Source organism: Procambarus clarkii, chromosome 65 (genome assembly GCF_040958095.1).
Source record: "Procambarus clarkii isolate CNS0578487 chromosome 65, FALCON_Pclarkii_2.0, whole genome shotgun sequence".
Classification (NCBI taxonomy): Eukaryota; Metazoa; Arthropoda; class Malacostraca; order Decapoda; family Cambaridae; genus Procambarus; species Procambarus clarkii.
This window is the reverse complement of record NC_091214.1, coordinates 19764328-19787440: the sequence shown is the minus strand read 5'-3', so window position 1 is coordinate 19787440 and position 23113 is coordinate 19764328. Positions and strand designations below refer to the sequence as shown.

The following is a 23113-nucleotide window of genomic DNA, read 5'->3' as shown; positions in this document are numbered from 1 at the left end:
TCCCCAGGTGCATAAACGTATTCTCCCCAGGTGCATAAACGTATTCTCCCCTGGTGCATAAACGTATTCTCCCCAGGTGCATAAACGTATTCTCCCCAGGTGCATAAACGTATTCTCCCCAGGTGCATAAACGTATTCTCCCCAGGTGCATAAACGTATTCTCCCCAGGTGCATAAACGTATTCTCCCCAGGTGCATAAACGTATTTTCCCCAGGTGCATAAACGTATTCTCCCCAGGTGCATAAACGTATTCTCCCCAGGTGCATAAACGTATTCTCCCCAGGTGCATAAACGTATTCTCCCCAGGTGCATAAACGTATTCTCCCCAGGTGCATAAACGTATTCTCCCCTGGTGCATAAACGTATTCTCCCCAGGTGCATAAACGTATTCTCCCCAGGTGCATAAACGTATTCTCCCCAGGTGCATAAACGTATTCTCCCCAGGTGCATAAACGTATTCTCCCCAGGTGCATAAACGTATTCTCCCCAGGTGCATAAACGTATTCTCCCCAGGTGCATAAACGTATTCTCCCCAGGTGCATGATTGTACTCACTAAGTTGTGCTAGGGGAAGGGGTTGAGCTGTGGATCTTTGGTCTTTTACTTGTGTTGCTTTGACAAACTAAACTAACCTCCCTAGGCCTAATACATATCTCAGGCCTATGTAGTACCTGTGTGTGCTATACTTGGCTTAGGAATATTTAATTTTGTGCTTTTACAGTACTTCATTTATTTTAAAAGAATTCCTTTCTAGTCAGTATACAGTACTACTACCTAAAAGCTATTAACGTACGAATTCTAACTATTGACGATCGTCACAATAGTTACTATCCTAACAGGAGGATGGGTTGGCCCCCATCACATCACTGCCTAATGCATTCCATTTGTTAACTACTCTGACACTGAAAAAAAATTCTAATATCTCTGTGACTTATTTGGGTACTAAGTTTCCACCTGTCCCCCCTTGTTCGCATTCCACCCATGCTAAATAAATTTTGACTGTGTACGAGAAAATCAAAAAGGGTTTTCTTGGTTGACGCAATAAGGGGGAAACAAGATTTCTTGGCCGGCGCAGTGCAGTGGTTATAGAAATAGTTTGATTAAATTATTGGTGTTAGTTTCATAATTTTGTAGCCTCAAATTCTTAAATCTTTAAAATTAATGAAAACCTTTAATTAATGAAGGTGTACTATTACTACATAACTGGTAGCATAATATAGTATTGTTGTTAAATGTTTTTCTTTTCTTTACAGATTGTACATGTGGAATGAAGTGTTGTTATCATTGAAGTAACCTATACACAAGACAAAAGAAAATGCAACATACTACCTTTGCTATTAGTTTAAACTTAAATGTACATTTAATTTGATAAAGAAAAAAATAACCTCTGTCAGCAAATTTACTCAAAATAGGGATTAAAATTTGTCAAAGGTGTAATGTGTAATGAGAGTAATGTGGCTGGCATTAATGGCATTAGTAATAGCTATTGAAAAGTTGAATGCCATGTGACTATGCACACATGGGTGCAGAAGATGGGCGAGATACTTAAATCTGAAGACACCGTCACTATGGAAAGTAAGCATGGTATTGAACTCATGCCAGAAGGACCATCAAACCCTCTTGATTGTTTGTTAAAGAACAGCCAGGTTTCTACGCTGACTTGTCCTCCTGTTGTGCCACACCAGGAGTCTTGTGTCTTGCCTGAAGATAAGAATGTGATAAGGCCTGTTACTAATCTACAGAATGCTAATGTATGCCTTCCAATTCTCAAACTTCATAGACTGCAAGCAAAAGACTTTAGACGTTTTAAAGACATTGCTAAAGCAGGAATCAATAAAGAATGTGCTAAAGCCTTACGTAATGAACTGCAGCGTTTCAGGAGGAATGCAAGGAGGAGAGATAATCGGAAGTTTGGCAAAGCTGGACCAAAACACACGAAACTTGGTTTTAAAAGAAAAAAAATATTTTCTGAAGATTTTAGGAGAAATGATACTAACGATGAGTGGTTTCTGTCAAGACACCCACTGTCACATAGCCATAAGAAATCGGTGATAAAGTGCCCCCGGCCAGCAACAAATGGCTCAATCACAGGTAAGTTGACCTTTGTAGTTTAGTGCAACTCCATTCTATAAAATTTTTTATTGTTGATTTGTTACCCATAATACAGTATTAATCTTGTACTAGTTGAAAAAATACATTAGCCTAATTCCTGTCACCATAGAATAGTAAGAAAGCTGTAGAAGGGTTGTTCGTCTATGGAAAGCTTATTTACACCAAAGTATTTTCAATGAGGTTGTGTAATTAAAAATCCTGTTTCAGGAGTACAATAATTAGCTGCTGTTCAAGATTCAGTCACAATCACGAGTGCTATAATGATTAATGATAAATACGAAAAAGATCATTGATTTTTTTCCTATTAGGGATGTATAAAAAGTGAGTAACAAACACAATAAAACAAAAAAGTAAACTTAGGAAATTTGGAATAATTGAGTATGCTTGCTTGTTGTATTTATAGTACAGTACAGTATAATGATATACATTACATTGGGAATGTGTAGTCTGGTATTGAATTACTGTACTTAGACCACATTTTGTATTTGAAAATGGATAATCAAAACATTTATTTATTTGAATTATTTAAATTTTTTTTGGTACTTTATTCTTTATTACATATCTAAAAAAAATTTAATTGATTTTTCATGGTATATAAGGGAGAACCACACCCTTGAATTTTTAGAATTGTAATAAAATAAAAAATGCTCACCCCCCCCCAAAAAAAAAATATATATATATATATATATATATATATATATATATATATATATATATATATATATATATATATATATATATATATATATATATAAAATATATTGCTACAGTATTAGCCTTATTGTTGTTGGTTATATGTAGAAAGATATACAGCTTTTGGCATACTTATGACAAAGTAGTAGTGTACTGTATTATATTTTAGAGAATTCAGACTCAAAAGCATATTTTTTTTCTTTTAATATGGCTCCACTGGAAAAAGCCGGTACCTCTTCTCCCGATCCAGCTGTTGTTTCAGGTTCTGGCTCAGCTGGAGTCCTATCGGGGGAAGGTTCTTCTGACCCCATGGTGGCCAGCCCAGCCTTGGTTTTAGTCGCTGCTTGCTTGATCTGCTGAAAGAGACTCCGCTTCTATCAGCAGATCAGACTGATGAGGTACCTTGCTGGTTCAACCTACTCTTTCGCTCTTCGCATCTGGTATTTTTGACGCGTGTGTATCACCACTTGTACGGTGATCAGGTGGCTTCTCTCATGGTGTCCCACCTGCGGTCTTCTTCTAGGTGACAGTATGAAGTCTCTTGACATTACTTTCACCATTTTCTTTCTCTTCATAGGTTGCCTTCTGTTTCAGTCCAAGTTATTTTGTCTTTCCTTTCTTGGCTCTTTTGGGACTGAAAGAGCCAAGAGGGGTTCGGGGATCGAACCCGGATCCTCGGGACTACGAATCGAATCTACGAATCTTCCACCCAGCTGTCAGGCAGGTAGGAGGTAGTTTCGTCACTGGTAAGGGCGCTAAGTACTGTGCAGCTTCTTTTCACCATAATCCAGCAGCTGGCTCTGTTCCGCCTGGGTTGTGCTTTTGCGTTTTTTTTTTTTTTTCCTTTCTGGTGGGGTCTGCCCTTTGGTGTTGATACCTATTATATATATATTGGTGGTCCTAGGTCCTCGTGAGTGTACACATCCCAGGGGTTCAGCTTTTAGCCGTTTGTTTGGTAGTTTGGGGTGCCAGTTAGCAGTTCCTTGCCTGGGCTTCCCTTAGCAGAGTGTCTAAGGGCCCTGGAAACCCCCACTGGGGCTCAGTTGTCCAATGGATGTGTCCCCTGGTTCCCATCTCTTTTTGGGTGAGTTTGAGGGTTGCTCTGCCCCCTTGTCTCAGGGTGACACTCACATGTTATGCCTTCGTCATGCTGCCTCTTGGGTCAGGGACACCTTTGACCCTGAGTCCTGCAAGTGATGTTGCTTGCATGTACTCGGTTTCACCCAGTCCACTGATCATGATATTCGGGTGCAGGCAGCTTTGGTATTGCATGTGCGTTACCGGATCGATAAGGTTGGTTGCTCACCCAGATGCCTCGAGGCTGCCCTGTTTTGGTTATAGGGACTCGGACTTGGGGGTGTTAGTCGCTTTGACTTTGGTTTCGTCTGCGCCCCCTAGTCCTACCCCTGCTGTTATTCTTTCTCCCCCCTCCCCACTGCTTCCAGCTCCGAAACGTCTGAGGATTTCGGATTTGGGGCAGGGTTTAGTTGGTGGTGAGACTTTGGCAGTTTCGGGTATGTTAGGTTTTTATGTTTTTTTACTCTTAGGTTTTCTACGCCTTTTTGTCCTTTGCTGTTTGCAGTATCTGCAAGCGGCCTCTTCGAGTTGTCATCCTGTGTCTGACTCATTGGTTCTCTGGGGGGGCCTGTGGAGTTCTTTCCAGAAAGGTCGTGCCAGGGCTCCTGGTTCCTCCCGTCATGGTAGGCCAGTGGTGCCAGTTTCGGAGCCAGCGCAGTCTTTGGTCGAACAAAGTCCTGGCCTCTCGCTACCTTATCAATATTCCTTACCCCTAGTTGCGCATGTGTCACAGTGGGTTGGCAGCTGCAACCAGTTGTCTTGCCTTCAAGTTGAGGAGCGAGTGGTGACCACCTCCCAGGTAAGTTCCTCTTTTTTTTATCTTTGGTTAACTAGCTCCGGGGAGCCGAATGGGCTCCCAGCATCGAATGCCCTCCTTCTCTCCCTCCCTCCCTCCAGTCGGTGGTTTTTCGTGGGTTTTGGCATTCAGCCTCAAAACTGATGGTGTGGATAACCAGTGCGGGGCTCCCGCTTCCTGGGGAGGGGGGGGGGGGAAGCTGTGTAGGCAGCGATGCGGTGACGGTTGTGGTGTCATGCTCGTGTATTCATTTGGGGGAGTTCTGTCCAACAGTTTGGCTTTCAGTAGCAATATTTTAACCAGATAGGGTTTGTTTTGGTGTGCCTAGGTTTCTGGGTGCCTGACCTGGTTGATGGCAGACATAGAATGTTTCTAACCACACGGGTTTCTATAGGCCACTGCTCCTCAGTGCCGCTCTGATGGGGCCAGGTTCTGGCTCGTGGTCACCGGTAGGCCTAAGAATTCCATTCGCTTTGACTGATGCCAGGGTCTAATACATTCATACAAGCCCAGATAGCTCTGGGGAGCCTCTGGGTCTTATCCAGAAAATGGCGTTTCATTACATTCAAAGCTGGTTTTTTCCATCTCCGGCCTGCTCATGCGCCACCTGAGTGGTCCTGGACCCAGAGTTACGCAAGCACTTACGAACTTGTACACCTTTTCTTAATCTTTGGCAGCTTTGTTTACAATTATTAAACAGTTAATGAGCTCCGAAGCACCAGGAGGTTGTTCATAACAATAACAACTGTGGTTGAGAAGTTTCAATACTTGTAAATTGTTTAATAAATGTAACCAAGGCCGTGAAAGATTGCGGAAAAATGTACACATTCGTAAGTACTTGCGCAACTGCTTTATGAATCCAGGTCCTGGTCTTTGGACCAGGTGCTCTCTTTTCTCTTCTCGTTTTTTTTTGGCCCCCTTCGGTCCAAGGGTGTTTTCAGAAGGCTTTGTTTTTGTTGGCTTTGGCCTCTGGAGGTCATGTCAGTGAGCTTCATGCTCTCCTTTGATGCAGAGGTTTCTGCTCTCTCGGGCCTGGTGGCCGTTTTGTTCATTTGCAAACATTTTTTTTCTGGTGAGGATTGAGGTGGCTGGCTTCCAGAAGGGTTCATATGCTGTCAGTGCTTTGTTGGTCAGGCCGGGAGTGCATCATGTGTTGTGTCCGATGGAGGGTCTTTGCCGCTACCTTCACGCCACTGCTTTTGTGTCTGTGGATGCGCTTTGGGTGGACCCGTTTTCTTCATTCCCTGTTCCAGGGCTCGGGTCTCTCAGGTTGTCCGCAGGGTTATTAAGTCTAGCCAGCCTGCGGTCTACCTTCATACCCACAATCAAAAGTTTACAGCTCTCACTGCAGTGTTTGGTAACATGTCTTGGGTTGACATTAGGGTAAGGGGGTTTTGGCATTTGAACAGGATCTTGGCTGCCCATTATTTAGTTAATGTTCCGGGTCCTCAGAGACCCTGTGTGGCTTTCGGGTGCCTGTTGCGACCAGCTGTTTCGTCTTCGTCCTGAGGGACGTGGTATGGCCGCCTCCTGGGCGAGTCCCTGTTTTATTTATCTGTGAATATCTAGCTCCAGGGAGCTGACGGGGTTTCCCACATAAAACCAGCGTTGAATGTAATGAAACGCCATTTCTAGGTGAGCCCTGGAGGCTCCCTGGCACCCTCCCTTCCTTCGGTCGGCGGTTTTATTTTTCTTTGCTCATTCTCTGAACTGGTGGGCGAGCAGCCCACTCAGGTGAGCGGACACCTCCCCTTCCCCTCCAGCGGGGGGGGGGAGGCGGGCAAACGAGAGGCGAGTTGATTTGATAACATTTTGCTTCTTGCATTTCTTTTGGGGGGGGGGGAGTTCTTGGACTCTGCTCGGTCTTGGGATGCAATGTTCTACCAATTAGGGTTTGTTTTGGGATGCCTACCTTTCTGGGTGCCTTCCTCGGTCGATGGCAGATATGAATATCCAGTACTCTCAAAGAATAGTTTTCATAGGCCTGCGCCCATCCGAGGGAACTATGTTCTGGGTCGTAGTTCCTGATATGCAAGAACTCTGTGTGACTGATGCCCCAGACTAATATAGCATATATCAGTCCGATAACTCCAGGGAACCTCCGGGGCTCACCAAGAAAATGGAATTTCAATACATTCAACACTTTTTTTTTTTTAATACGCATGTGAAAGAGTCGAAATTGAATGGGCTGAGGTAATGGGGCAGTCAAGCATAGGTAAGGGGATAGGACTAATTAACATTTAATTAAGTTAAATTCAGTTAGAGTTAGAAAGTTAAATTAAGGAATTTAAACCGTTAAGAGCTTTTTGGCCTGCAACACCGCCAGGCACAACAAAAAAAAAATCCAAAATATTCTTTCGTCTTATAAAAGTGTTCATTTGTATTCCCTGATCACCTTGAGGCTACCTTGAGGTGCTTCCGGGGCTTAGTGTCCCCGCGGACCGGTCGTCGACCAGGCCTCCTGGTTGCTGGACTGATCAACCAGGCTGTTAGACGCGGCTGCTCGCAGCCTGACGTATGGCTGGAAAAAGGTACGGCACAGGAAAAAGAATAAAAAATCTTCATTGATTTTGGCCACAATAGGGCGGGAAAGTCTGGCAAAAAAGAGGTGTTGGCAAAGCAAGTGTCGGAGGCAATATGCTTCATCTGGGCTGTCAGGCAGGAATTGCCACAAAGATATTATTACCTAATTATTTCAATGTCTGATTAATTTTTTCTTAAGTGTTTTTATAGTAATATTATTCAATAGTGTGTAGTGTGATATACTGTATTTATATAACAAAATGTGTGTGAATCATAGCTATACTCAAAGTTATGGTGTGCATATTAGCGATTCAATTATTATGTTCTTAAAACAATAAATAGTTTTGCTGTTATTACATATTCACAGGTTATATATAAGTATCTGCATGTTTTGGTCACCATAACAAACCACTATGTTGGTATGGTAAGTCAAAAAGCAATGAGGAGAGCCACTGGCTGCCACTCCCTTCCTCACCTCTCCTCATTCGCCAACATTCTTCTCCCACCATACTGTTTTTGCTTTTATTCACTATATACAGATGTTACATATATAAGTATCTACATGTTTTGTTCTCCATAACTGATCTTCTAAGCTGGTATGGTGAGTTCAGGCAATAACAGAAGTCACCACATAGTCAGCTAACGCTCTCTCCCCCTCCCTCACTCGTTCAAGGTGAAACACACTAACATTCCTCCTCCAACCGTACTATTTGTGGTGTTATTACACTATATGCACACATTATATATAAGTATCTACATGTTTTACTCACCATAACTGTACAACTAAGCTGATATGGTGCCCAAACAGCATAGTGGCCACCAAACACTGCATGACAAGTAATGCAGACGACGCCACCTCCCTCGCCAAAATGGCTCCTCCCAACATACTCCTTTTGCTGTTATTACACTATTTACACACACAGTATATAGAAGTATCTACATTTGTGTTCACCATAGCGAACCACAAAGCTGGTATAGTGAGTCCAGACAGTAAAAGGTGGCAACGCAGAGTCAGCAGACAAAGCTACATCCCTCCCCACCAAGATTACTCCTCCTACCACATCGCTAATTATCACCACAATCCTGCTATTATCAGAATCCTGGTAATTTTTATCACAGTCAGGGGTCTTTTGTAGCACTATCATCGCTAAATAATAGTATATACATATATATTTTGACTTTTTAGGCGATGCTGTGGTCACAAGCTGAACAGCTGTGCTGTGAGCTCATGCTGCATGCGCTAGCCTTGGTGACTCACTTAGAACTGAGGCACTCACACCCGGATATGTTACCCACAATTTTAATGGGGGGATAAGGCCAATCGAACATAGGGTAAGGGGATAAAGCCAATAAAACATTTGGTGGTAAGGCATTGGGTAAAAGTCTGGCACTATGTGGGCGGGGAGACCTGGATAGAGATGTTATTATCTGATGATGTTTTGTGATATCTTAATACTGATACTAACAGAATAATTAAAAGCATAGAAAGCTACACTATAAGGTCAATAATGACAGCAATGCAGTTATATTATATTGTTTTTACTCTCTAACATCTCATTCTTCTCTTGTTTTCAGGTGAGTTGAGTAGTGCGGGGCTGGGACTGGTAGAGTAGTAGTAGTGCGGCACCAGACCAGAGTGCACTAACAGTGGCTGGGTGGAGTTTTGGGCCTTCCTGAGGCACACACACCTGATGAGGGGTCAACCGGTGCAGGTGTGAGCTCAGCGAGGCCAAGGTAAGGGAGTGTTACAATGCATAGTTATGAACTAGCAATTTGAGCAAAAAGGGCAGAAGTCTTAAATTGGTGCTCCTCTAGCAAAATTACTTATAATTGTAAATTGAAGTACTATATATAATACAATTCTTTGGCCTCGCTGACCTTTCTAATGACCTTACTAGGTCAGGGTATCTGCTAGCTTTGATAAAGACCTTACAGAGCAACCATCCACTATTAGTGTGTAGTGTGATCTTGGTGTTAGACAGCACTTTATTGTTAGCACACTGTTCTTCACTGCCACGTCTGACCTTGGTCTTTATCCTCGCTCTCCGGGCTGGCTAAGGTAGGTCTTGTACAACCAAGATATTTAATATTTTCTCGACATTGGCTAATGCAATAAGCTACAATATGCATCTAGACGCACTCTTTTCTTTGGTTCCAGGAGAATGCAGTGCAATCTAACTTCCTAACCTAATTTAATCTAACCTAACCAAATCTAACTTTTAAAACTAATTATCCTTATCAAGCTTAACTATATGGTAAACAAAGCAATATGATATGATCAATGATCTGGCCCAGAAAGTGAGCTGTTATTCACTACAGCATTTTTTTGGGTTCCAAAATCATTATTTGTATTGTTATTATATTTTGTTTTGTTTTAAACCTTGTCCTGAATGGCGAGTTTATTGGGCGGCAACACTCATCCTGTGAGTGAACATATCACCATAGTGACAGTATTGGGCAGCATCACTCATCCTGTGAGTGAACATATGACTATAGTGATAATATTGGGCAGCATCACTCATCCTGTGAGTGAACATATGACTATAGTGATAATATTGGGCAGCATCACTCATCCTGTGAGTGAACATATGACCATAGTGATAGTATTGGGCAGTATCACTCATCCTGTGAGTGAACATATGACTATAGTGATAGTATTGGGCAGCATCACTCATCCTGTGAGTGAATATACAACCATAGTGATAGTATTGGGCAGCATCACTCATCCTGTGAGTGAACATATGACCATAGTGATAATATTGGGCAGCATCACTCATCCTGTGAGTGAACATATGACCATAGTGATAATATTGGGCAGCATCACTCATCCTGTGAGTGAATATACAACCATAGTGATAGTATTGGGCAGCATCGCTCATCCTGAGAGTGAACATACCACCATAGTGACAGTATTGGGCGGCATCACTCATCCTGTGAGTGAACATACTAGTACTGCCATAGTGACAGTACAGTATTGGGCAGCATCACTCATCCTGTGAGTGAATATACCATAATAGTGACAGTATTGGGCAGTGCCACTCATCCTGTGAGTAAACACCCTGCCAGTGCAGCATGTACAATGCACCCCAATTGAAAGAAAACCAGCTGGGTTGTTCATCCTGTCACTTGTACTCAGACACTGCTGGGACTTTCTTGACTGACTCAAGTGAACAGTTCATCAAACAAGAATATTATTATTTACCAACCCCTAAACTTGCATTATCTTGAGGGTGCAAAATTGGGGAATCTTTTAAGAATGTTATCTATATTTGACAGTGTTTTTCTAACTCAAACAATGTGGGGTTTATTATTCTATACATATTTCTGATGTCTCTTAGATAGGCACAATCTCTCGGGAAACGGTCAATGCGGTGTCCGTCACTCTCCACAGATTCTCCAACTCCGCTACTCGGTTGTTGTTTCTATCCCGAATATCTATGGGTATTGGTATCAAAGACAAATTCTGCCCGTTATTTATTCGCGGCTACCTACCCTACATCCATAATAATTGGGATTGCCATCTGCAACTACACTGTGCTAACGTACAGATGCACTGATTTGTTCTTGTGTCCTCCTTATCTCAGTTACCTTATCAGGGTGATGTTGCCTGATAATACCTTTAATTTGTAGAAGTCTTGTGTATGAAGTATTCACTGTGGTTTCCTTCAGCGCCCTCATCAGCCCTCACCTGCTCGTTCATTTTTACAGGATCCAGTGTGGGAGGGGAGCCACAGGAACTTGACCACTCTTCCTTGATTGGCTAGTTCTCTCTTGATTTCAGTGACTAACGTTTGGGTTTCTGCCTGTTTTTTTCCTAAGTCTTTATAGTACAGTTTTTGAATCAGTGCAGATCACTGCACATTTAGGGTTTCTTTCTAGGAATCTTAATTCCATAACAATTGCAGTTAGCACCACTTGCATTGAGGAGGCATAGTTCTCAATACATACTTTTTCTTCATTTCTGTTTTGAAAAGCAATATTTCTAATTGCAGTGTATGCTGCACCAGCCCTGCCATTTCAATGGTACCTCGGCTTACGAGTGCCCCTGGTTATGAGGTTTTCAGGTTACGAGGAGGATTTGCTCGGAAAATTTGTATCAGGATACAAGGGTGTTGATACGCGTACGAGCCGACTAGCGCATGGTGGCACGGCGATCGCCGCTCAGTTTACCAGTGCCTCACACCCAGTGACTATCCCGCCTCAATTCTTCACCAGGATTTACAGTGTTTTGTTGGATATTTGGCCATTTGAACATAAAAGTTGTTGTTATATATCTCGCAATGGGTCCTAAGAAAGCCAGTGGTAAGGTTCAACCTAAGAAAATAGTTGTGAGTAGAGGATGTCCCTTCCTCATTAAGAAAATGTGTGAAGTATGGGAAGAACTGCAAAGTTTTGTTGAAAAAACTCACCCAGATAAAGCTATAGCAGGCAGTTGCATTGATCTTTTAAATGACAATGTGATGTCTTACTACAGACAAGTGTTAAAATGTAGGGGAAAAACAAGTGTCTTTAGACAGATTCTTAGTAAGACAAGCAAGCAGTGAGCCACAAGCAGGTCCTAGTGGTATGCAGGCAAAACGTGCCAGAGAGTGCACACCAGAGAAATCCTCACTGCCTGATTTTATAATGGAAGGGGACTTCCCTGATGTTGATATTGTTCTTCCTCAGAGTACCGATTGCAGCTTGCATTTCAATGGGGGGTATTCTGCACATCCTGCCATGCCTCCTGGTCTCATGTGGTGTTATTTCTGTGTGCAGGTTTGGGACCAGCCCCTCAACTATTGTCCATATGTAAATTATTATGTATCTTTCCCGCCTACACTCTAGAGAATACAGATTTGGCCATCTTAGTTGGTCTCAGTAATTTGGAAAGTTTATTATTATCCATGGTCACAGTTATCAAATGCTTTTGCAAAGTCTGTGTATGCAACATCTGTATTTTGTTTTTGTTCTAATGCTTCTGTGATTTTGTCGTAGTACTCACTTATTTGAATTCGGCTTTTTGTGCCTGTAGGATCGAGCTCTTGGACCCCAAATTTCTACCCACTGGTTTTCTAATGCAATGACTCTTGACTTTTTCCCCTATCATACCTGTGCAGCATGGACACCATGCTGCGCCGAGTTTATTGTGAAATTTTGCCTGTGCGCATGAAATAGTGTTCCCAAAAAATTATTTTTTCTTCGTAAAATGATAAATCCCCTTCCCTGAACATGTCTATGTAAAAATAAATACCAAATTCCACTTACTGGTTGTGGGGACGTGGACAAGGTGCGCTGTGACGTCATCAGGGCCTGATCGCCCGTGCGTGACTCGCCCAGACACGGTCGCGCGGGCCATTCAAGCACCGGGTGTTGCCACACCACCAATATATTTTCAATTATTTGTTCTATGTATTTCCAATTCGGTTTTATTTGTTTGTTTTTTCGTATATGATGCATATTTGTGTCCTTTACAATATGTATACAGTAGAACGTTCATAATGTTCCATGGAACTGTCATACATGTGTCCACAATAAATGTTTATTGTCACAATATTACTTGTTAAAAATTCACTAAAATTACAATATGTACAGTTTCACACATTACACAGTAACACTGTATCACTACTCAAAGTACATCATACAGTACTTCGGAAGTGAGTAATAATCAACGAAGTAGTCCATGGCAAACAGTGCGACTTCGCTTTCGTTGCACCAGGTACAGATAGATTTTCGCTTCCTGTTTCTTCGTTCTATGTGCCTGCAAATAACGCTCTCACATACACCCTTGGCATTAGTACCTGTAGGTGGTATGTATCCAAGCTTGTAAAATGTAAGGTAGTCTTGAAAAGATTACAGGAAAAGATAAATTTGTAAGGTAGTCGTGAAAAGATCGCTTTGTAAGGTCCCACACAGGCAGAGATTCGGCCAGCCTCAAAGAGTGTCCGTCAGTCAAGAAGAAATTCAGCTGTTCTTGAAAATATCTATGGAAAACACCACCATGGAAGCTGCTAACACTGTTCATCTATGCTACTTGTATCAGATGCATCATCACTGAACGCAGAAAACGATTCATCTATGTATCATCTAAATAAATTGGAGATAGCATAGCATAGGTGGGCAAGGATGGTGCTCAGAGCTATAATTAGATACGCTCACTGTATCATCCTCATAGGTACTGTATCACTTGCATTCGACCTTTGTGTTAGGTCCTTATTGCACGTAGCTTCACCAATATTATGACCCTTATGTTCTTCAAACAATAAGGTTTGAATTTCACCGACAGAGCGCGATCTTTCAACACCGCGTCGGACAGGTGTTTGGGAGCCAGAGGCGCGTGCGTCATCCATGGTTGCTCGCTCAGTACTAATCCAACCAGCAGCCCTAGAGCATTCTGGAAATTTTTTCCAAGATGGCTGCCCCTCACTGGAGGTCCTAAGAGTCCATTTCATACACAACCAACCCCGCACACATTTAGAATGGGTACGAAAAAATCAAAGAGTTTTCTCGGTTGGCGTAGTTAAGTGGTTAAAGTTACAAATGTAGTTTGCCTATACAACCTGGTCCTTTAGGTCATTCCATTTACTCACTACCCCTTACACTAAAAGAAAACTAAAACATCTGTATGAAACACCTAAGTCTTAAGCCTCCATCTGTGCCTCTTTGTTCTATTGGTATTCATTGTAATCATCTCTTCTGTTTCCACCCTGTCAATCCCTCTTAAGTACTTTATATGTCTGCATCATGTCCCCCCCCCCCTCCCTCTCTCCCTACTCTTTTCTAATTCGTCAGGTTTAGTTCCTTCAGTCACTCTTCGTACCTCATCCCTCGCAGCTCTGGGACGAGTCTCGCTGCAAACTTCTGCACCTTATAGTGGACCATATACTGTGTATGCACAATATTGGTCGGGTAACTGTATCTTCCCACTTTAAATCCATGTTGAGTGGGGTTGTTGAGGTCATTGGTCTCCATCTGACTCTGGACGTCTGACTCCTGATCACTCTTTTAAAACGTTTATTGTGTGTGATGTTAATGAGCTAGCATTAACTTTTGGCAATGCTTTACTACCCTCCTAAGCTTAGGGGATCTATATCGTCTGATTTAAGTGCTTTTGGTATCCAAGCTCTTCCTCCACATTACACTGAGTGCATGCATGTGCCACTGGTGCTGTACATTTCTTTGTAAATAAGGAATTCTATGAGTGTACCTGGGGCTGAGTGCAATGGCATGTTGTCAATTTATCTTTCAAAATATGCAGCGTTAGTGTTGATATCAGACACCTATCTTTTATCGCACGACTTAATAATAGTCCAGGATGAAACCAAACGCCGTTGTTTCTTCATTTTCTGATGTGTGGTTTGGTCATCAGATCAGTTACATTGTCAGACTTTTGGATAGTGAACATTAAGAAGCTGGTGGGAGATTGTGTCCCACCATCACAGTACACTCCCTACCTGGTGAGGGAGTGTGCCCCCCCCCCCCCCACCACCACCAGGACAGTACACTCCCCACCTGACATAGCAGAGGTTTTGAGCCTAGATGATGCATACGGAGCCTTGAGGACCCTTGTAAACTATTGCAGGAAAGAAATATTAATTATAACACTGTTTTTGACGAATTGAGTACAGTACTAGATTACACACAGAAATCACAATAGCGTGATGCATCAAATGAACAAATCCACAAGGGCCGTGATGAGGGTTCGGATCTACATCCAATCATCACGCTATTGTGATTTCTGTATGTAATGAAGTAAGGGCGAAGTGGTAGAATAGCTTATTGGCAGAGCTCGGGTGCATGGGGAAATTGTGTAAAATCCTGGTTTGTGTCTCGGAGAGACTGCTGGATCCGTGGTAGGTCACATTGAACTCCCAGTTGCAATTCTTTTACCATGTCATAGCTCAGTCGATTAAGGCACGTCTGGTATCCTCTCGGATGTAGGTTCGAACCCTCATCACGGCCCTTGTGGATTTGTTCATGAATATTAGATATTTCAAAATACCTGGGGGGAGGTGTCCTTAGCCACGACAATCTCTCCTACCTAAAACTCCAAATATCTCTAGGGCAGTGACTCTCAACTGGAAGGCATTTGCTTCCCCGGGAGGTAGTTAAAATCCAAGTGGAGAGATTTTACCTAGTCATTCAGGGGGTGGGGGACTGCAAACCGAGAAAGACTGTACTCTGAGGAACTTTGGGATCGTATTTGGACGCATGTGAGCTATGACTCTGAGAAACCACCACTCTAGGAGGACGTTGGGCTCTTCCTAGCTCAAATTTCAATCTTACTACATTGTAAAGTGTAATTGGGTGTCTCTTGAAAAGCCAGGTTGGCATGCGAGGCAGAGTGTGTGTGTAGCAAGGCTCCCTAGTGCCAGGGTCTTGATGGTCTCCTGGTCCTGTAGCAAGGCTCCCTAGTGCCGGGGTCTTGATGGTCTCCTGGTCCTGTAGCAAGGCTCCCTAGTGCCGGGGCCTTGAGGGTCTCCTGGTCCAGTAGCAAGGCTCCCTAGTGCCGGGGTCTTGATGGTCTCCTGGTCCTGTAGCAAGGCTCCCTAGTGCCGGGGCCTTGAGGGTCTCCTGGTCCTGTAGCAAGGCTCCCTAGTGCCGGGGTCTTGATGGTCTCCTGGTCCTGTAGCAAGGCTCCCTAGTGCCGGGGTCTTGATGGTCTCCTGGTCCTGTAGCAAGGCTCCCTAGTGCCGGGGCCTTGAGGGTCTCCTGGTCCTGTAGCAAGGCTCCCTAGTGCCGGGCCCTTGAGGGTCTCCTAGTCCTGGTCTCCTCTCCTCCCTCCTCCATCATCATCATCTCCTCCTCCTCCTTCTTCTTCTTGATGGTAGGTGCAGTTTGCATGAAGGCTTTATCCTGCCGATGACTGCACCAGTACAAATGTAAGGTGGCGCGTTTATATTATTTTGCCTGTAACGAGAGGTCACCTGCTCGCAATGTAAGCATTGTCAATGTGTGAACAATGTAAAACAAATTATATATATATATATATATATATATATATATATATATATATATATATATATATATATATATATATATATAAACCTAGTAGCCAGAACGCACTTCTCAGCCTACTATGCAAGGCCCGATTTGCCTAATAAGCCAAGTTTTCATGAACTAATGCTTTTTCGACTACCTAACCTACCTAACCTAACCTAACCTAACATTTTCGGCTACCTAACCTAACCTAACCTATAAAGATAGGTTAGGTTAGGTTAGGTAGGGTTGGTTAGGTTCGGTCATATATCTACGTTAATTTTAACTCCAATAAAAAAAATTGACTTCATACATAATGAAATGGGTAGCTTTATCATTTCATAAGAAAAAAATTTAGAGAAAATATATTAATTCAGGAAAACTTGGCTTATTAGGCAAATCGGGCCTTGCATAGTAGGCCGAGAAGTGCGTTCTGGCTACTAGGTACGACATATATATATATATATATATATATATATATATATATATATATATATATATATATATATATATATATATATATATATATATATAAATAATTTGTGGAAGGAGCTGGTCAGTGGGACACTTGCCAATTCACACACTCGACCCACTTTTCCAAATGACGCCAAACAGGCCAAATGGGATAGCCCCATAGTGGAGAACATCGCCAAAGCATTGCTGGAGGCAGCTTCTCAGAAGGACAGAGCGCGTCTCCTAGCTGTGTAAGCCCCCCATGCCGGGGACTTCCTGTTAGTAGTCCCAAATTCCGCCTTGGGCACCCGCCTGGACCATCAGGCCCCAAGTATTGTTGCTCCTGGCAGTATGGGTTCGAGTTACTTCTGGGGTGTGAGTTTTCAGTTGCATGTATGCCTGGGGACCATTCAGACTTGTTCGCATTTGTGTTCCTCACGTGTGCCCCAAAGAATGAGGTGATTTGATAAAATACTATGCCCAAGATTACCATTAGAGTGCCAGCGGGCTGATGGGGAAATAGTCTCGGCTACTGTTACAGCCCTTGACGCCTTGGTAGGGTTCTTTGCCTGCAGCAATCAACTATATATGTTTCGGCCTCATCTTAAATTTATGTCTAGGGGATAATAATATATAAAAAGGGTATTATAAAGGAAACAGTGCTTTAAAAGGGACAAACAATCTTCTGTGCGTAAGAGTGACAAACATATCAATATAAATGGTAAAACTATAACAGCCAGAAATATTCTTTCAGCATGGAATATCATTAAATCCTTACTGAGCATAGACAATATTCTTCAACACATGAATTAATAAATGGGATATAATACACTAGTCATACCAAGAGATTTAACCAAGTAATCATCTAAAATAACAACCACCACCACCGACTTAACTCAAGTACATGTCTCCACCCTATCAGCTCAGCCACGCTTCTGAGTAAAGCCCCCCGCCAGCACACAGGCGTACTACCAAAACATCAACTAGGCATCCACATGAACTCTTGTGGAAACTCTACTAACAAGATGTAGTACTAATAACTATTTAATCAGTAATCTTAAAAGTATATAATATTGTTACAATCATCACATGAATTTATTACACTCGGTAACAGGAAATAATCAAGGTTGAAATATAAGCGCTAGCTTGACAACCAGGCGCACACTGGACACTTCCAAATATGGTCATCCCCCCACACGGAGAAACCACACTCCCTCCAATTAACCAATTAACTTGCACAAGCCTATCCCAAATAATGCAACTCAGGCACACTACAGCATGCTACAATATACATCATACAATATTATATAAATCATACAATATCAAATGGATACACAACTGGATACTATGCTAACATCAGCTTTTGTCCTGTCGTAATGGTCGAGTGGATAAGGTGCCCTGTACACCAGTTGCATAGTGCTCCTTGCAGTATGGGTTCAAGTCACTTCTGGGGTGAGAGTTTTTCAGTTGCATGTATGCATGGGGACCATTCAGGCTTGTTCGCAAATACAGGTATACATTGTATGTATGTGTGTGTGTGTTTTTATATATATATATATATATATATATATATATATATATATATATATATATATATATATATATATATATATATATATATATATATATATATATAAAACAAGTAAGGGTACCACCTCTAGTGCAAATGTGGGGATCCCGTAGCCTCGGAGAAGAAAATAAGGAGTATTCAGAGAAGACCTTGTGAATTCTCACTATATTAGTAGGAAAATAGATATTTCCTACTTCCTTTCATACTACTATATATTTATATTACTTTATATATTCCTACAGTGTTACTACTATACTACTACTAACCTGACTTTTTAGAAGTCAAGCTAGAAGCCGATATAAATAAAGTTTTCGATTGGGCAACGGAAAATAACATGATATTTAACGGCGATAGTGAAGTATGGTGGAAACGAGGAACTTTAACGAAACACAGGGTGCAGGGGACAATCGCACTTACGCATACAAGGAAAGCAACATGTAAAAGATGTGGGAATAATCATGTCTGACGACGTGACATTTAGTGAACATTACCGAGCAAATATAGCGGCGGCCAGGAAAATGATGGATTATGAGAACGTTCAAATCCAGAGACCCACAGCAATGCTAATACTATTTAAATCACTGGTGCTGACCCGTCTTGAGTACTGCTCAGTATTCACTTCCCCTATCAGGGCAAGAGAGATTTCTGAAAGAAGTTCAGAGAAGAAAGAACTCTGGAAATGTCCATCGGGGGTCCATGGTTGTTCAACACCTTCCTTGCAAGCATTAGAAATATTGTTGAAACAAAGGTGGATGTCTTCAAGAAGCATTTTGATAAGTTCTTGCAAGAAGTGCTGGACCAACCGGGCTGTAGTGGATATGTTGGCCTGTGGGCCGCTGCTAGCAACAGCTTGTTGGACCAAGCTCGGGGAGTGGAAGAACTCTCCTGGTATGTTCCAGGTCTTGACCGGCTGCATGTGGAAACATTCCTCAACACCAGCCAACAATAGCACAGAGTCCAGAATTAAAAAGAGAGTTCCAGGATTGGAATTGGATTGGTCATCTGGTTGGAGATTGTGACGGTTGTAATAATTGTAAAGATTTTGGTTGTGGTTATGGAGGTTATTAGCAGCAGTGAGTTGTGGAGGTTTATGGTTTAAAATTAATTATGTTGGAAAGAGGCGGTAGTTGGGTTCTGGGACAGCGGGACACATCCCGACTGAACCACACTACTCTTGCTGGGTGCAGAAAGGGGTGTATTCAGCGACACATCGATCTGAAGCCAGATGAAGTCACGGAGAGAGGAGGAAAGAGAAGAGGATGAAGAGAGAGGTTGTTGAAGACTACTCCTGGCCATTGCACCCTGGGGACTACCTCCTATCACAAGAGGCCGCACATTAAACCAGTCCCAGTGTATCGGTTCTGGTGATCACTAACGCCTGCAGTGTCTTGTAGCAGTGGTGTTGTGCTCCAGTGTTTCCACTGACGGTCGCAGTTCTTACCTCCTGTCTGCGTTCGTCTCCCGGTAATGTAACTACCGGCTTCTCTAAACCACCCAACTTGTTAACAAGTCGCAAGCTTAATCATAGGTATACATGTGTGTGTGTGTGGTGGTGACGCTAGGCCACACCTGTGTAGGGTTGTAATACAAATCCACAAGGGCCGTGACGAGGATTCGAACCTGCGTCCGGGAGCATCCCAGACACTGCCTTAATCGACGGAGCTACGACAGGGTTAAAAGGGTTGAATCGACTGTCGTAGCTCAGTCGATTAAGGCAGTGTCTGGGATGCTCCCGGACGCAGGTTCGAATCCTCGTCACGGCCCTTGTGGATTTGTTCATTTGATGCATCACGTTAGTGTGATCTGTGTGTGTGCTTGTAATACACTGCCGATCCCCGATATTAACACCAACTAAAACATCCAGCACGTCCTCAAATAACATCATTTGTATTTGCCAACATTCAGGGTATAAAAACCACGTAAATCAAACAAAGTCTAATTTATATCTGGCCTCCTTTATGAGGCAAATGCAGTGTTTGCAGCCCTAATGGAAACACGCACACACTATGATAGTGAAATATGGATATCGGAGTACAATCTTTTCAGATGCCACAGAAAACACAGGCTACAGAGGGGCTGGTCCCAAACCTACACACAGAAATAACATTACATGAGACCAGAAGACATGGCAGGATGTGCAGAATACCCCCGTTGAAAAGCAGAGGTGCAACAGGTACTCTGAGAGAGAACTCTATCAATATCAGAGGCCCGAGACTGTTCAACACGCTTCCGCTACACATAAGGGGCATAACTGGCCGACCCCTCACAGTGTTCAAGATAGAACTGGATAAGCACCTTCAAAGGATACCTGATCAACCAGGCTGTGACTCATACGTCAGGCTGCGAGCAGCCGCGTCCAACAGCCTGGTTGATCAGTCCAGGAACCAGGAGGCCTGGTCGACGACCGGGCCGCGGGGACGCTAAGCCCCGGAAGCACCTCAAGGTAACCCCAAGGTAAGGTACAGGGTGGGATCAGCCTGTGCATTAATAACACTGCACTGAACTGATATGGTGGAAGTGCTGAATATCAAAATAGAGATCTAAATGTGATTATTGCCCCTGTATATAAGCCACCGGAGGCAAGTCCTCGGTAGTTTAAACACCAACCTTAGAAAACCTCACAAATCTAGCCCCGAACATCAGCATGCTTGCGGACTCCAACCTACGCACCTATAATGGGGAAACGTAGCAAATACAGACATATCCCAGAGAATCCCAGGGTGTAGGCTCCTCCCCCCCTGGTGGTGAGGCTACAGGCTTCTTCCCCCCCCCCCTGGTGGTGAGGCTACAGGCTCCTCCCCCCTGGTGGTGAGGCTACAGGCTCCTCCCCCCCCTGGTGGTGAGGCTACAGGCTCCTCCCCCCCTGGTGGTGAGGCTGTAGGCTCCTTCCCCCCCTGGTGGTGAGGCTGTAGGCTCCTCCCCCCCTGGTGGTGAGGCTACAGGCTCCTCCCCCCTGGTGGTGAGGCTACAGGCTCCTTCCCCCCTGGTGGTGAGGCTACAGGCTCCTTCCCCCCTGGTGGTGAGGCTGTACAGGCTCCTTCCCCCCTGGTGGTGAGGCTACTAGGCTCCTCCCCCCCTGGTGGTGAGGCTACAGGCTCCTCCCCCCCCCTGGTGGTGAGGCTACAGGCTCCTCCCCCCCCCTGGTGGTGAGGCTACAGGCTCCTCCCCCCTGGTGGTGAGGCTACAGGCTCCTTCCCCCCTGGTGGTGAGGCTACAGGCTCCTTCCCCCCTGGTGGTGAGGCTGTAGGCTCCTCCCCCCTGGTGGTGAGGCTACAGGCTCCTCCCCCCCCCTGGTGGTGAGGCTACAGGCTCCTCCCCCCCCCTGGTGGTAAGGCTACAGGCTCCTTCCCCCCCCCCTGGTGGTGAGGCTACAGGCTCCTCTCCCCTGGTGGTGAGGCTACAGGCTCCTCCCTCCTGGTGGTGAGGCTACAGGCTCCTCCCCCCTGGTGGTGAGGCTACAGGCTCCTCCCACCCTGGTGGTGAGCCTACAGGCTCCCCCCCCCCTGGTGGTGAGGCTACAGGCTCCCCCCCCCCTGGTGGTAAGGCTACAGGCTCCCCCCCCCTGGTGGTGAGGCTACAGGCTCCCCCCCCCTGGTGGTGAGGCTGTAGGCTCCTCCCCCTGGTGGTGAGGCTACAGGCTCCTCCCCCTGGTGGTGAGGCTACAGGCTCCTCCCCCTGGTGGTGAGGCTACAGGCTCCTCCCCCTGGTGGTGAGGCTACAGGCTCCTCCCCCTGGTGGTGAGGCTACAGGCTCCTCCCCCTGGTGGTGAGCCTACAGGCTCCCCCCCCCCTGGTGGTGAGGCTACAGGCTCCCCCCCCCCTGGTGGTGAGGCTACAGGCTCCCCCCCTGGTGGTGAGGCTACAGGCTCCCCCCCCTGGTGGTGAGGCTACAGGCTCCCCCCCCCCTGGTGGTGAGGCTGTAGGCTCCTCCCCCTGGTGGTGAGCCTACAGGCTCCCCCCCTGGTGGTGAGGCTACAGGCTCCCCCCCCCCCTGGTGGTGAGGCTACAGGCTCCCCCCCCCCTGGTGGTGAGGCTACAGGCTCCTCCCCCCTGGTGGTGAGGCTGTAGGCTCCTCCTCCCCCTGGTGGTGAGGCTGTAGGCTCCTCCCCCCTGGTGGTGAGGCTGTAGGCTCCTCCTCCCCCTGGTGGTGAGGCTGTAGGCTCCTCCTCCCCCTGGTGGTGAGGCTGTAGGCTCCTCCCCCCCCTGGTGGTGAGGCTACAGGCTCCTCCCCCCTGGTGGTGAGGCTACAGGCTCCTCCCCCCTGGTGGTGAGGCTACAGGCTCCTCCCCCGTGGTGGTGCAACCCGTCCTCTTAAAAAGAACGTCACTTTTCGCTCGTATGCGCGGCGCTATGGCCAAATTTGGACGTAATTTGAAATGAAATCTACTCACAAAAGTGGCGTTCTGTTCCGTTTTCTGTTTGAGTCGTCCGGCTGACTCTGTAAGGTTAGAATAGATGACTTTCAATTCACGTTTTTCATAACGTTTTGAAAGTTTATGAGAATTTCCTGCCACCTAACCTATGAGAGGACCCTTAACTTACTGTTGTTGAAAAAAAAATATCCTAAATTTATTTGCATTTTTTTTTTTTCATTTTCAAATTACGTCCAAATTCGGCCATACTGGCAAACGGCTAAAATTGACGTTCTTTTTTAAAAGGACAGGTTGGGTGGTGAGGCTGCAGGTTTACCTGATTGATACCTGCTTGATGGAGTTCTGGAATTTCTTCTGGAGCAAAAGATACAGAAAAAAATGCAGAATAGAACCAGTGAAGAGTAGAGGTGCCATTGGCCCAATCGGAGAATACTGACTAAACATCAAAGGTCCACCCCCACGGCAGTTCAACAATCTCCCAGCAAGCATTAGAAATTTTGCCAGATTAAAGGTAACAGAGGGGCTACAGAATACATAGTTTCAGTGGGTATTCAAGAGGC

General features: G+C 44.6%; 1 protein-coding gene across 1 annotated transcript in view; it reads left to right on the top strand.

The window, feature by feature from the left end:
- Positions 1 to 23113, top strand: part of LOC123771149 (uncharacterized) — an 88723-nt gene that overhangs the window by 6180 nt on the left and 59430 nt on the right. Inside the window, exon 2 of the mRNA XM_069309716.1 lies at positions 1253 to 2090. Coding sequence (XP_069165817.1) covers positions 1511 to 2090 — 580 coding nt within the window. The 5' untranslated portion in view covers positions 1253 to 1510. The remainder of the gene's footprint in view (positions 1 to 1252; positions 2091 to 23113) is intronic.